Source organism: Oncorhynchus mykiss, chromosome 7 (genome assembly GCF_057628025.1).
Source record: "Oncorhynchus mykiss isolate SJ-2025 chromosome 7, ASM5762802v1, whole genome shotgun sequence".
In the NCBI taxonomy this organism is placed as follows: domain Eukaryota; kingdom Metazoa; phylum Chordata; class Actinopteri; order Salmoniformes; family Salmonidae; genus Oncorhynchus; species Oncorhynchus mykiss.
In genome coordinates, this window is record NC_143028.1 from 12,382,421 (window position 1) to 12,396,474 (window position 14,054).

Here is a 14,054-nt window from a genome sequence, read left to right on the forward strand (position 1 = left end):
CCCGGCGGTGATGCAACTGGTCAGGATGCTCTCAAGGGTGCAGCTGTAGAACTTTCTGGGGACCCATGCCAAATCTGGGGACCCATTCCAAATTTTTTCAGTCTCTTGAGGGGGAAAATGTGTTGTTGTGCCCTCTTCACATGCTACACACACACACACACACACACACACACACACACACACACACACACACACACACATGACTCCAGACTGATTGTTATTGGTTAAACATAAATTACACCAGATCCTTCCAGAATCCTCACAGTGTTCTCCCATGTAGTATCTCTATTCTGTAGTGACCTTGAGTTTGTATCTGTTGTTGTCTGGGTTGTTAGAACACTGTGCATTATTATTCTTGCTGCATTGACATGATAAATAATTTGTAACGTTTGAAAGACAATCACAATGTATTGTAGCTTATGACAGTCATATCAATGCACTACTAATCAGCTGGACGGATGTCACGAAGTGCGCCTGCTCAGTTTGCCTGCGCGCACGCTCAGTTCAGCTCACATTCATTCATTATAAAGGCACAAGTCGTTTCGTCTCTTTCCACCTTCAGCCATTTTGACAATGTTAGGAGCTGTGGGACGCTGCTGCACCGGGGCTCTCCAGGCACTTAAGCCTGGGGTCCAGCCCCTGAAGGCCCTTGTTGGGTCGCCATCTGTCCTTGGACGTAAGTTTTGCAGGGGTAGCTAATTCATTGAAAAAAAAACGCTGTTTGGCGCGGACCTGGTATTAGGCTAACTGCTAGTTAACTTTAGCCTAAAGCAACAAGCTGGCTTCCTTCAGTGTAGCAGGCCTCACTTTTTTTTTAGATCTATAATTTCGTCTACTGATTTAATATTGAGCGTGAAACGTGTGTCATGTATTCAATTTAATTGCTATAGTCCTATGTGACCCAAGTACATATAGCTGCGTGGCATGATTTTTGTGCAAATAGAAATGACCTTAGTATGTCATGACATGAGGTTTGGAGGCTCGCGCTAGCGAGTGCGTACTGCGGCTGGCCAGCTAACTGGCATTGAATGACTGTCACTGACGCTAACTAGTCAAATAGCGTTGGAGTAGAAATTCATTTCTAAATGTTTTGCTTTAACTAGGTATAAATTTGCCCATTTTGTTTTCGTCATACGTTGTCTGGCTAACGTATCTAGTTTGCTAGCCATCTGTCACCTAGCTAACGTTAACTGATTAGGCCAAGTTGCAGAAGTATAACTATCACTTTAGCTTAACGTTACTTGGTTGCCTAGACATTTTGTCGTTTTTCGAAGGGAGTCGTTTAATATGAATTTGGTAACAAGCTGACGTTAGTTGATGACTTTAATGAATGAGCTGTGACTGATTATCCTACACAACATGGCCGAAAATACATGACATTGAGTCAGTCTGGTTCTTTGCTCTTGCGCACATAGCTAGCAACACAGGTGATATTATTAAATGTATATCTCATCATTTTGTAGGCTAGCTTGACAATGGTCAGCAGACATCACTGCGTCTTATTAGTTCATTCACTGCAAGGTCATGTGGTTCTGGGTCAATGCATTCTTACATTGGTTTACTTTTACAGGCAGAGACTACTCTGCACCTGCTGCTGCTGCCGCCTTCGCCCATGGCAGGATCGTAGCGGTCATCGGTGCCGTCGTCGACGTCCAGTTCGATGAGGGCCTCCCACCCATCCTCAATGCCCTGGAAGTCGCTGGGCGTGAGTCCAGGCTAGTGCTGGAGGTGGCACAACATCTTGGTAAGTAATAAATGTTAGCCTGCGTTTAGAGGCAGCATAATTCGTATCTTTTTCCTGGTCTTTTGAACAATCAGATTGACCCTTTTGCTAATAATTGGGCAAAATATCATAATTGTGTAAATGCAGTAATTGTTTTGCAAAGGCATTGTACCAACATTGCATAATTGGTAACATCCAGCTCAGATATTATTTGAATTGCTCCCCAATAAGTTGTCAACTTTCAGGTGAGAACACTGTGCGTACCATTGCCATGGATGGTACAGAAGGTCTTGTCCGTGGACAGAAGGTTGTGGACACTGGCGATCCCATCAGAATCCCAGTAGGTCCCGAGACCCTAGGCAGAATCATGAATGTCATTGGAGAGCCCATTGATGAGAGGGGACCAATCTCCACCAAGCAGTAAGCACTTTGTCTATCAGCCAATTCTTAATAGGTTTAGAAATGGTAAATACAACAATTAAGGAAATCAATATGTTTTTATGCATGATGCAAAGAACTGTCTCGAGTCTGTCTGAATGATAAGCAATTGGAAATTGCTTGTTCAGGTCAAGTATTGTCTCTAATCTTTATATTTATTTTAGGACTGCTGCCATCCACGCTGAGGCCCCAGAGTTCACTGACATGAGTGTGGAGCAGGAGATCCTGGTAACTGGCATCAAGGTGGTAGATTTGCTGGCTCCCTACGCCAAGGGAGGCAAAATTGGTATGTGGGACAACTGACATCATTCTTTCACATATTTGCAAATATTTAGCTAATGTTTAATTAAAACAAATTGTGCCCTTTTCTATAGGTCTGTTTGGTGGGGCTGGTGTAGGCAAGACTGTGTTGATCATGGAGCTGATTAACAATGTGGCCAAGGCCCATGGTGGTTACTCTGTGTTTGCCGGAGTGGGAGAGCGTACCCGCGAAGGAAATGACTTGTACCACGAGATGATTGAGTCGGGTGTCATCAACCTGAAGGACGACACCTCCAAGGTGAACAACTGGCTACATTTGACAGTCATAAGCAGGTGCCTCTATTTAACCCTTAAGATGAGGTTTTTAATTATTTTTTTAAACTTAATATCAGCTCCCGCATGGGAACTAATTAGCATTTAAAATCCCCATAATCTCTCCGTTTAAGCTAGAGATCTGTTTTTTTTGCATTAGATGTATCAATCCACCTATGTAATACTTCTGCAACTGCAGTGAAGGGTGACAAAGCTAGAGCGGTGTTTGTCAGACCATGAGCCATCCTGAAAATTGGTCTTCTCACAATTGTCTGTAGTGTCCCGACTGGTTTGGCCTGCATACTATTATGACCCCTCTATTGAAAGATGAGACTAATGAACACTATGTTTTGCCCCCATACACACACACACACGTGTCTTGGGACTTGTCTAAAGTTGGTACAGCAGATCCGCTAACTGTCTGTAGCGTCATAACAGTTTGGGATACGCACTAGTATGACCCCTCTGTAAGCGTGACTCTCACAAACATGTACATGGTTTGCTCTAGGATGGCCTCGAGACTCCTCTGAAGGTCCCCTGATACCAGTCAAATACAGTTCTGGTAGTGTATATCTGAAGACGGTCCCGAAAACTAAACAATCTGTTTTTCAATGTGTTTGTATAACCCAATAGCAATAAGGCCAACCTTTTTCATCTCTTGTAAAAAAAAATATATATACTATATATATTACACACACACACTTCAAGGAGTTACAATTAAAAATCAATTTGTCTGGCATGACCATAAAGCAATTCCATATAGCTTAGCAGTCCCCTGGCTTGGACTCCTATGGGAGTCTTATGTAGACTGATGGTATTTTGAAGTTGTCAGTCACAAGAAAGACAACCCACTGTTAAATGTCAAAATTGAAGGTGCAATGTGCAGAAATCACTCTGTTTCCTGGCTGTATAAATTTGAGTAGTCGTCTAATTTCAGTTTGTGACAAAATAGCATAGAATCATGGTGCCATCTAAACCACTATGAAATATGTTTTCCATAACAAAAACATTTTCAGCTGTTTGACGCTGGTGTACCAAAGTATGATGCAGAAACTTAACGTGAAGCATAGAAATGGATCATATCTACTGCTTCTTAGACTTGCTTTCAATGAAAATGGCTAGTCTCTTATTCACATTTCTATGAATTGTCACCCAAAAAGTTATGTTGTAGCATATCACCAGTCTGGAAAGTTGACCTCCTTACCCACTTGATGTTCACATCAGCCTTTTTTTAGATGTGTTTTCTAATGGTGCCCTCTCCTCCAAACCCCTAGGTGGCTTTGGTGTACGGACAAATGAACGAGCCCCCAGGCGCCCGTGCTCGTGTGGCTCTGACTGGTCTGACTGTGGCTGAGTATTTCCGTGACCAGGAGGGTCAGGATGTGCTGCTCTTCATCGACAATATCTTCCGCTTCACCCAGGCTGGCTCCGAGGTGTCTGCCCTGCTGGGTCGTATCCCCTCCGCTGTGGGTTACCAGCCCACCCTGGCCACTGACATGGGTACCATGCAGGAGAGAATCACCACCACCAAGAAGGGTTCCATCACCTCTGTGCAGGTAAGCTGGAGTTCAAGCAGCATAGGCTTGTTGGAGGGCCATGCTAACATGGCAGTCTGTAGCACCCAATAGTCTGACATGGCTTCAAGACTGAAACGCTACCTGTGAATTTAACAACCTGTCTTCTCTAAGGCCATCTATGTGCCGGCTGATGATTTGACTGATCCTGCCCCTGCCACCACCTTCGCTCACTTGGACGCCACCACTGTGCTGTCCCGTGCCATCGCTGAGCTGGGTATCTATCCCGCTGTGGATCCCCTGGATTCCACCTCCCGTATCATGGACCCCAACATTGTCGGCGCTGAGCACTATGACGTTGCTCGTGGCGTGCAGAAGATCCTCCAGGTTAGTGTCTTAAGCCACCCTAGTGTACCAGTCACCCTGACCTTTGAGTTTATTTTTACAGGGACAGTGCACATTAATCAATGTTTTGGGGAAAGAGCTGGATTTAGCCACCTGAAATATTCAGCTGCACACCCTGGGCAGGTTACTAAAAACAATTCCCATAACAGTGAGCACATGCAGAGCAACATAAGACAATCAACACGTAGCATGCAGACAGCACATTAACAATAGCGTAAGATGCTTAAAAGCAACTGTTACACACTTCACAAGCTAGACATGGAAAGCGGCGCTACACAGTTTCTAATGATGAATGACTGACCTTGCCCCTAACATTATGCCTACAACTCTCCCCTCTCAGGACTACAAGTCCCTGCAGGATATCATTGCCATCCTGGGTATGGATGAGTTGTCTGAGGAGGACAAGCTGATTGTCTCTCGCGCCCGCAAGATCCAGCGTTTCCTGTCCCAGCCCTTCCAGGTGGCGGAGGTATTCACTGGTCACGCTGGCAAGCTGGTGCCACTCAAGGAGACCATCAGTGGCTTCCAGAGCATTCTAAATGGTACGTAGTACTTGTGATTAGGTTTTAAAGGTGGACTCTGCGATATGATGTAGATGTGTGAAGTAAACAGCTTAGTGGGTCAACTTCTGCAACTACTAAGAGTGTTAACGCACAAGGTTGAAGTTGGCTGTTTTGGTGCCGTGGCTCCCATGTAACAATCGAGTCATGTGCCTAGTCTTGCATCTCACTTGTTGCAATATCTGCAGTTCTGCTCGTGGCAACATTTTGGTCCGTCTACCTTTTTTAAAACTGATGAATATCCTTGGTGTTGCCTGTGTGACATTCTGATTGGAGCGTATGGTCATTCTTTCCCTCTAGGTGAGTACGATGCCCTGCCTGAGCAGGCTTTCTACATGGTCGGACCCATCGAGGAGGTGGTTGAGAAGGCCGCACAGATGGCGAAGGATCTCGCATAAGTTCATCTTTAACTGTGAGGAGAGAGAGAGAGAGAGAAGCAAAGAAATGGGAGGGTTGTGTAGAAGGAGCACTTGATTTGTAATGTCACATGCAACAATTCCCTGTCATGTAAAGTTATAGGTAATCTTTCCAGTGGAAGATGGAATGAAGATTTGTTTTTGGTTTGGTCTCTACTGTATATTTTGGCATTTTTCAATGTAATGTTGCAATGCTATTCATGTCTGGGTGCTGTCAGACTGGTTGTAGAATGTCATCCTACAGCAATGATCCACTAGATGGCGTTCAAAGGCTTTGAGTGACTAAATAAAACCTCTGTTAAAGTTGAGCTAAGTTTGTCATTCTTTGTGCAGTGATGTAATTTATAAGACCTACCTACAGTAATTGTAAAATGCTTCAGTATAGCTTGCTGCTGACATGTGAAAGGTGCAATATGCAGAAATCAGACCTTGATCTTAATCCCCATTTATCTTGTAAAGTTTTCAAAGACCAACCCAACACGGCCTATGTCATACTGGCCAGAGATGGAAGAGGAAGTGAGACATCCCACAAATGTTCTGTTTCAATGGAAGTCAATGAATTAAGTAGACCAGACCCAGCTGCGATTGAATTGGTGTCCATGGTAGAGCCATTCCCTTAAGTAAACTGTAACTTAATTTTTTTTTTTTTTTTTTTCAATGATTAATGGCCTGAGTGAACTATCTTCAGTTATCCACCATCTTTGATACTGGCATAGAGAATACACTGAATAAAAGAGGCGAAACAAGTGCAACCAAATATCAATTATGGCTTTTATTTTTTTGTTACAGGTCAGAGGTTAAACAATGTCTAGCAAAGCATACATCATACTGTATTTCGCCCTGCAGACCGTAGGGTACAAAAGTGTTTTATTCATTAAAGACAATCAGTAGCACAGCACAATCAAGTATTTGTTCTGACAGCATAAACACTGACAATCTTGAATCAGCCTTAGTTGACAGCCTTGGCTGGTAGGATGGCTTCCTTGAGCAGTAGCCAGTCGGCAAACCCAGTTGGCATGTAGGACATGGGGATCCAGAAGAGCTTGGCGTCCCACCCTGGTGAGTAGCGGGTGCGAGGACGGACTGCAGAGATGGCATGCTCCATACAGCTCACCACCTTCATCAGGTCAGCGTCAGACATCTTGGCAAGCTTCTCCCTCATCATCACGTCCACTAGAAGGGACAGGGAAGGTTAGGAACCATGTTACATGTTTGTCTTTAGTTATTCAAGATGGCCACTTTCACTAGAACATCGGGTGAATAATGCTTTCTGAATAGATCAAATCCTTTGAAAGACTGGGTGTCACAGTGGGCAGACAGAATAAAAAAAATGGCCACATTTTGCATAGGATAAATAAAACATTTGTGTAAATGAATACATTCCAGAATGTAAGAAAATAAAACTCATATTTACCCTTGTCCAAATAATCAGGTCCATAATCATCTCTGACTTCTTGTGGCATCTTCTCCCACAGCTGCTTGATGCTTTTCCCCAGAACTATCGAGTCAGTCACGGTGGTCTTGAAAAAGCCTGGCTCAATGCAGAGGACTTTGACTCCGAAAGGTACCATGTTTCTCCTGAAAAACAAGGTAACAAAACTTCTGTTACAGGTTTTTATAGTTTCATCAAGTCAAACAGTCAAAGTTGTATTGCTTATGGTTCACCATTGCTAGATTACTGAATATATGTAAAAAAAAAAAATTAAAACACTGATAAAAAAAAATCTGGCATGGATATTTTTTTATGTTCTTGTTTCACCTGAGACTGTCATTGAAGGCCTCCACTCCATACTTAGACACAGTGTAAGGTCCTCCGACTGGACTGATCCTGCCGAACACACTGGCTACGTTGACCACGCGACCCCTGGCCTTCTTGATGAGGGGTAGCACACTCAGGGTGACTGCGATGACCCCGTTCAGGTTCACGTCCAACATGGACTTGTAGTCATCAATGGTCAGCCAATCACAGGGGGCCGAGGGGATGGCCACACCTGCGTTGTTCACCACAGCCCACAGGCCTGGAAGGTGACAGGCCATTAGGTAGCTCTATGAACAGCCATTATATTCACAGGTGTTTTGTAAGAAAAGGACAGAAGGACAAAGATTCCGGCACTAACATGAATGTCAACTGAACTGGTAATATTGCATAATTTGACTGGTATAACTTGAAACAAATGATGATGATAGGACTGTTTGCTTTTCAATATAAACATTGACACTCACCCCTAGCCCCAACTTTGTCTTTAATCAAAGCGGCTGCTTTGTCGACACTCTCGTTCTTTTTGACATCCAGGTGGAGGGTGGTGAATCTGCCTGAACAGGCCTTCCTCAGATCTTCCTCTCCCTTCTCTGTGAAGCAGGATGCGATCACACAGAAACCCAGCTCGTCCAGATGTCTGGCCAGTAGGTTGCCGAAACCAGAGTCACACCCCGTGATGTAGACATATTTGTCTCCTTTGTCTGGGACTCTGGGGATCTCCCGGAACCAGCGGTACAGGTAGTAAAACACCACCAGTCCAAGGAGGTACAGAAACATGTCTGGGACAGGATGAGACAGACAGCCTTTTAATAGGTCATCGCTTGTTTATCAACATTTTAAGCTAAAGGTTCTGATCTGTTGTGTCAGCCACATTGCATAATTTTTTTGTTGTTGTAAATACTAGTGGTTGTATTAATTTGGGATCTATCGCATCCCACAACTGTTCCAGACTATGTTTTGAATATTCATTTCTCGCACAGAATTGAATAGTCGACTTTTGTACTATGGGGGATAGTAGACATAGGCTAGTGATTTTGCTGTTCGTTAGGCCTACTCATCTTGTTGGCTGATGAAAAGTAAATGTGTACAGTTCTTCCAATATCTTCAATATTCACCTCGGAATTGGATAAGGATGCACACAGTTGCGTCCCTGATGAGTCTGTCTTAACTTGTAGCCTGTGAGAATGACCCGATCAAGTGACGGGGAGAGCCGTGTAGTTTGCGCAGCACACTCAGGGAGAAGGGCACAACGCAGCACTCTGGGCCTCAAAAAGCATGGATTTTTTAAAGGTGCATTACAGTCACAAAGAGGATGCCGCTGTGAAATTCGAGGCATTATCAAGTGCTTGTCATATTGGGAATGAGTTACTATTGGAGTGTGTACTCCCTGCGTAAAAAACAAAGCAGAGCTCATGCCTTTTAAGCAACTTTTTTCAACTCATCATTAGAGTCTCATTATGCAACCTTACAATGTATTAAAAATCTAAACAAATAGCCCAACATTTGTAGAACAACTAAAGTTACATTAATAACTCTAAATTAACAATATAGGAGTACATATTTCTTTGTTAACTGCTCAACATGTGTGCACTCTGTCAAATAATTTGGAAAAAATATTTATACTTTCTAAATGAACTAGCATAGCCCACATCCAATTGGCATAGCCTCAGGACCTAACATGCATGAAGGGACCCTTGCGTTATCTCCCATATGATCGATGAGGATTTCCATATGGCAAATGGACAGTCCCTTACTAGACGTCCGCAGGGGTTATGTTAAAATAGGCCGACAGTCTCGGGTCGCCCTCCGGGGCCCGGTCTTCCGGGAAATCCAAAAATAAAGTTTCCAGGACACTCGGTTCCGCAATATAATTTTGTTTTAATAGAAAATGTTCTCTTGTACTGGAAAATTCCACTAGATGGCGACTGGCTGTATATTGCAAATGGATATTTCATAACCAAATGGACATGGCCGTTTCTCGTAAATGGAAAAGACTTCAAAGACGAAACTCGGTGAGCACAGTGGTGGAGTTGAGGCCACAACGCTCTTTGAGTTAATGCACATTAAAGGTTGAAAATGGTAATACAGCACTAATTTGACCACTTTACGTCAAAGTACATAAACCTACGGTGTAAGGAAAAATAGAACCAGCCATTTATCTATCGGAGTTTATGAGAAATCGTACAACGTCCATTTCATGATGCTAAAACAAACATGGTGAGACACAGTGTGGGGCTTACAGACACACAGAGCCTGCAATAGTTATCAGCATTCGAACCATCAAAGAACCACTAGACCTAGAGCTCTGAAACTTTATAAACCTGTTCTAGAGCTTAAGCCAGTAGTGCACAGTGAGATATGTAGCTCTTTGCAATATCTTCAATTCGAAAATGACGACATTTAGAAAAGTCCCAGAATCACAGGACTTGGTGCATTGAAACCGCCTCGGCCCATAGAGATGGACCATACAAGTTTCTGGCCGATAGCTCTTTCAGGGACTACGTAGCAATGAGAAAGTGCATTTTCAGCACTAATTAAGGTCACTGCTCGGGCTCTGAATGACCTATAGATCCGAAACTCAGGATTCAGGTCGCCTCAGCTAGGCCTACACATAATGTCAGAACTGGACCCACAGCTCGAATGTAACTATGTTTTTTATGTTTTTTTATGGCTTTAACAGAAGGAGCAACGAATTGTCGGCTCTGAAATATGTGATAGTTGGCTTCTAAAAGATTTGGACAAAGTGAGTTTGGTGTCAGTATGTATAAGTTTGGTGTCAGAATGATATCTTATTGACTGATGGCTGACTTGATGGCAGTATAATATATTGGCATTGTACATTTTATATTGCAAATGGACAGTGTAACTTTCCAATGTATTTAATGAGGGATATACCATCACCAAATGGACAGGCTGAAATCAACACCAACAAGCGATGAAGTGGAACCACTATCACTGCTAGGCCATCCCGAGTTCAACGAGCCAGACAATTGGGCATTTCAGCAGTATATTAGAGCATGTCCAATTTGTGATGGTAAATGCCTATCGTAATACATTGCAAGTGGACAATGTACATTTGTACATTTCCAATGTTTTTAATGAGGGATTTACCATCACCAAATGGACGGGCTGAAATCAACAGTGTACATTTGTACATTTCCAATGTTTTTAATGAGGGATTTACCACGAGAGAATGGACTGTGTACATTGCACATATGCTATAATGTCAGTGTGAACATGCTCTTCTGCAAGTTGACAGTGTCCATTGCCAATGTATATCCATAAGGACTTCCCATGACCAAACATGACAAATAGACCTTATTAACATATATCATTTGATATTCAATCTCGACATTATATATGCCATTGGTTCACTGACTTTTGGGTTCGGAAGCCGACTTCCTGCTGTGGACAAAACCACACTTATGAACAAAACATAAACAAACTCAATAAAATAAGACTGCACAGTTGAATTCGGAAGTTTAAACTACAGTTTTTATTTTTTTTATTTTTTATTTTTATTTTTTTTCGCCCCAATTTCATGGTATCCAATTGTTGTAGTAGCTACTATCTTGTCTCATCGCTACAACTCCTGTACGGGCTCGGGAGAGACGAAGGTTGAAAGTCATGCGTCCTCCGATACACAACCCAACCAAGCCGCACTGCCGTGCATCCAACCCGGAAGCCAGCCGCACCAATGCGCCAGAGGAAACACCGTGCACCTGGCCACCCTGGTTGGCGCACACTGCGCCCAGCCCACCACAGGAGTCGCTGGTGCGCAATGAGACAACCCTACCGACCAAGCCCTCCCTAACCCGTGCATCGCCCCACGGACCTCCCAGTCGCGGCCGGTTACGACAGAACCCAGGGACTCTGATGGCACAGCTGGCGCTGCAGTACAGCGCCCTTAACCACTGCGCCACCCGGGAGGACCTCTTAAACTCAGTTTTTGACAATTCCCGACATTTAATCTGAGTAAAACTTCCCTGTCAGTTAGGATCATTACTTTATTTTAAGAATGTGAAATGTTTGAATAATAGTAGAGAGACTGATTTATTACAGCTTTTATTTCTTTCATCACATTCCCAGTGGGTCAGACGTTTACATACACTCAGTTAGTATTTGGTAGCCTTTAAATTGTTTAACTTGGGTCAAACATTTCAGGTAGCCTTCCACAATTTTCTCACAATAAGTTGGGTAAATTTTGGCCCATTCCTCCTGACAGAGATGGTGTAACAGAGTCAAGTTTGTAGGCCTCCTTACTCGCACACACTTTTTCAGTTGTGCCCACAAATTTTCTATAGGATTGAGGTCAGGGTTTTGTGATGACCACTCCAATACCTTGACTTTGTTGTCCTTAAGCCATTTTGCCACAACTTTGGAAGTATGCTTGGGATCATTGTCCATTTGGAAGACCGATTTGAGACCAAGCTTTAACTTCCTGACTGATGTCTTGAGACGTTGCAAGCATCCCCCTTTTCCTGCCAGGACAGGAAAATGGTCTAATTTACACACTTAAAGAGAAAATACCTGGTCATCCCTACTGCATCTGATCTGGAGGACTCACTAAACACAAATGCTTTGTTTGTAAATTATGTCTGAGTGTTGGAGTGTGCCCCTGGCTATCCGTAAATTTAAAAAACAAGAAAATAGTGCCATGTGGTTTGCTTAATGTAAGGAATTTGAAATTATTTATAATTTTACTTTTGATACTTAGATATATTTTAGCAATTACATTTACTTTTGATACTTAAGTATATTTAAGTATACTTTTACTCAAGTAGGATTTTACTGGATGACTTTCACTTTTACTTGGGTCATTTTCTATTAAGGTATCTTTACTTTGACTTATTACTCTATTACGTGGATTTATTCGGCTTTTTAAAATGTAAGGAAGCCAGGAGATGCTAAATGTGTTTATGTTTATTTAATGGTCAATTACTGTGAGACCAATAGTTATTTGCTTAACAATCACTGGCTGACGAAATGTCGTGACCGCCACAGCCCTAGTCACATCTACCCAGCTCCACCCCCCATTCCTCAGTATACCAAACAAAGTGCCAGGGTCATCACGGGAAGTTACAGAAATACGCACATTACACAATATGAGGTTAGACATAAATCAAGTGGGATGATAGCACCTTCCTTTTACAGTTCATCACTAATATGCATTTTATAACAGTAGATTATAGTAATAACATTATTGTAGCTATAAGATAATCAGGAAAATACTTTTAAGATCAACCACATTCAGGGAGAGTTCATTGAAGCGCATGGAATGACAGAGACAGGATTGAATAGAGCAATGATCAACAGTTATTAATGCCGGTGTTGTGCCTAAGATCTCCCCCCTGCCCGAATCGCCCCTTATTCATTGCTGCGACTTGCTTGCTAGTTGAGATTTCTGCTCTTTCACTTCGTTGTCAGTTAAACCTACATTTCATACATAGTAGCAGAAAGCATTTTTTGTCAACAGTTTTCATTTAGGCTATTTGTTTCAAGTGTATGTGGCGGTTCTGGCTTGTATGGCGCCCTGGTCGAACCCCTCCTTTAGCGCCCGCCCGCACGCACCCGGGGACGCCCCGTGCCGTCCCCGGCAAGGTCCCGCCCTGAAATGTTTATTGCTTGCCAACATTTTACTCCCTCTATGTTTAATATAACACAGATACATTAATTATTCATTTCGGTTGCCTATCCTGACGTAAAGTTTGTCCTATAGAAAGTATTTGACTCTGATGTGTGCTACAGAAAGTATTTGACTCTAGCCACAAAATTAAGGAAAATAGAAATGGGGAGGGGTTCTGGCACAACACCGGTTCCAAAGTGCACTGTGGGCTATCTTGTGCAATTGCTATTTGTAATCAATTGCAAAACTTGCCAAAGGTCATTTAAACCACAACCAACAAATAGTATTAAAAATGTGGTTCAAATAAACTGGAAGGAATATGTGCAACACTCCTACATTCCCATTTGATTGTAATGTGAATCTCATGTTAAATGCAAGCTTTCGATGTTTCAAATAACACAATATGGAAAGTTAGGGCGCATTATATAATTGAAAGCCCGGCACATTACATAATAATAAACATTTGTTCGATCAATTATGATAGATTGTGATTGATAGCCTATCCTCAAATTTTGCATGTTCAAGAAGATTACAGTCTGGTGGAATATTGAAGTCGTACCTGTTGGAGAGGTTCCTTACCAGCGCAACAAAGTAACAGTTTTCAGAAACTACGCAAGACCAAACTCTGCCCAAGGACGTCACATGTCTAGCACTGGCCAATCGGAGCCAAGTTATGTCATTAGAGTTAACAAGGTCAACAATGATTTGATTAGATATCGTTTGGTAGGAGCTTCAAACTTCTTAACATACTCTTGACTCTTGACATACTCATGTAAAGTGTTGGTCTCATGTTTCCTGAGTTGAAATAAAAGATCCCAAAATGTTCCATATGTACAAAAAGCTTATTTATCTCAAATTTTGTGCATACATTTGTTTTCATCCCAATTAGTGAGCATTTCTCCTTTCCCAAGATAATCCATCCTCCTGACAGGTGTGTCATGTCAAAAAACGGATTAAACAGCATAATCTTTACACAGGTGCACCTTGTGCTGGGGACAATAAAATGTCATTAAAATGTGCAGTCTTGTCACACAACGCAA

At 42.6% G+C, this 14,054-nt stretch overlaps 2 protein-coding genes across 3 annotated transcripts; one reads left to right on the forward strand and one right to left on the reverse strand.

The window, feature by feature from the left end:
• The first annotated feature begins 565 nt into the window (after positions 1–565).
• Positions 566–5,937, forward strand: LOC100136600 (ATP synthase F(1) complex catalytic subunit beta, mitochondrial). Its single transcript, XM_021608668.3, has 9 exons — positions 566–676; positions 1,571–1,744; positions 1,969–2,143; positions 2,326–2,447; positions 2,536–2,720; positions 4,009–4,290; positions 4,423–4,635; positions 4,994–5,195; positions 5,514–5,937. The coding sequence occupies exons 1-9, from the start codon at positions 574–576 to the stop codon at positions 5,609–5,611; spliced, it is 1,554 nt and encodes a 517-aa protein (XP_021464343.1). The 5' UTR covers positions 566–573; the 3' UTR covers positions 5,612–5,937.
• Positions 5,938–6,386: 449 nt separating this feature from the next.
• On the reverse strand, positions 6,387–13,796 carry LOC110527417 (retinol dehydrogenase 7). Of its 2 annotated transcripts, XM_090240306.1 has the most exons (6): positions 13,574–13,661; positions 8,504–8,653; positions 7,853–8,167; positions 7,389–7,647; positions 7,044–7,207; positions 6,387–6,802 (listed from the first exon to the last, which is right to left on the reverse strand). In XM_090240306.1, exons 3-6 carry the CDS (start codon positions 8,163–8,165, stop codon positions 6,579–6,581), a joined length of 960 nt encoding a protein of 319 aa, XP_090096432.1. In that variant the 5' UTR covers positions 8,166–8,167; positions 8,504–8,653; positions 13,574–13,661; the 3' UTR covers positions 6,387–6,578. The 2 variants fall into 2 exon arrangements, with proteins under 2 accessions (XP_090096432.1, XP_021464353.1); XM_021608678.3 differs by lacking the exon at positions 8,504–8,653 and having other exon boundaries at positions 13,574–13,796.
• Positions 13,797–14,054: the final 258 nt, after the last annotated feature.

What these genes read in the sequence shown, in the direction of transcription:
- LOC100136600 (XM_021608668.3), top strand. Translation starts at nt 574, where the DNA reads ATGTTAGGAGCTGTGGGACGCTGCTGCACCGGGGCTCTCCAGGCACTT. An exon ending in GGACCAATCTCCACCAAGCA is followed by an intron (nt 2,144 to 2,325) that starts GTAAGCACTTTG and finishes TATTTATTTTAG; the next exon opens with GACTGCTGCCATCCACGCTG. An exon ending in GTTCCATCACCTCTGTGCAG is followed by an intron (nt 4,291 to 4,422) that starts GTAAGCTGGAGT and finishes GTCTTCTCTAAG; the next exon opens with GCCATCTATGTGCCGGCTGA.
- LOC110527417 (XM_021608678.3), bottom strand. Translation starts at nt 8,165, where the DNA reads ATGTTTCTGTACCTCCTTGGACTGGTGGTGTTTTACTACCTGTACCGC. An exon ending in AGACAAAGTTGGGGCTAGGG is followed by an intron (nt 7,648 to 7,852) that starts GTGAGTGTCAAT and finishes GTCACCTTCCAG; the next exon opens with GCCTGTGGGCTGTGGTGAAC. An exon ending in ACCTGATTATTTGGACAAGG is followed by an intron (nt 6,803 to 7,043) that starts GTAAATATGAGT and finishes TGTCCCTTCTAG; the next exon opens with TGGACGTGATGATGAGGGAG.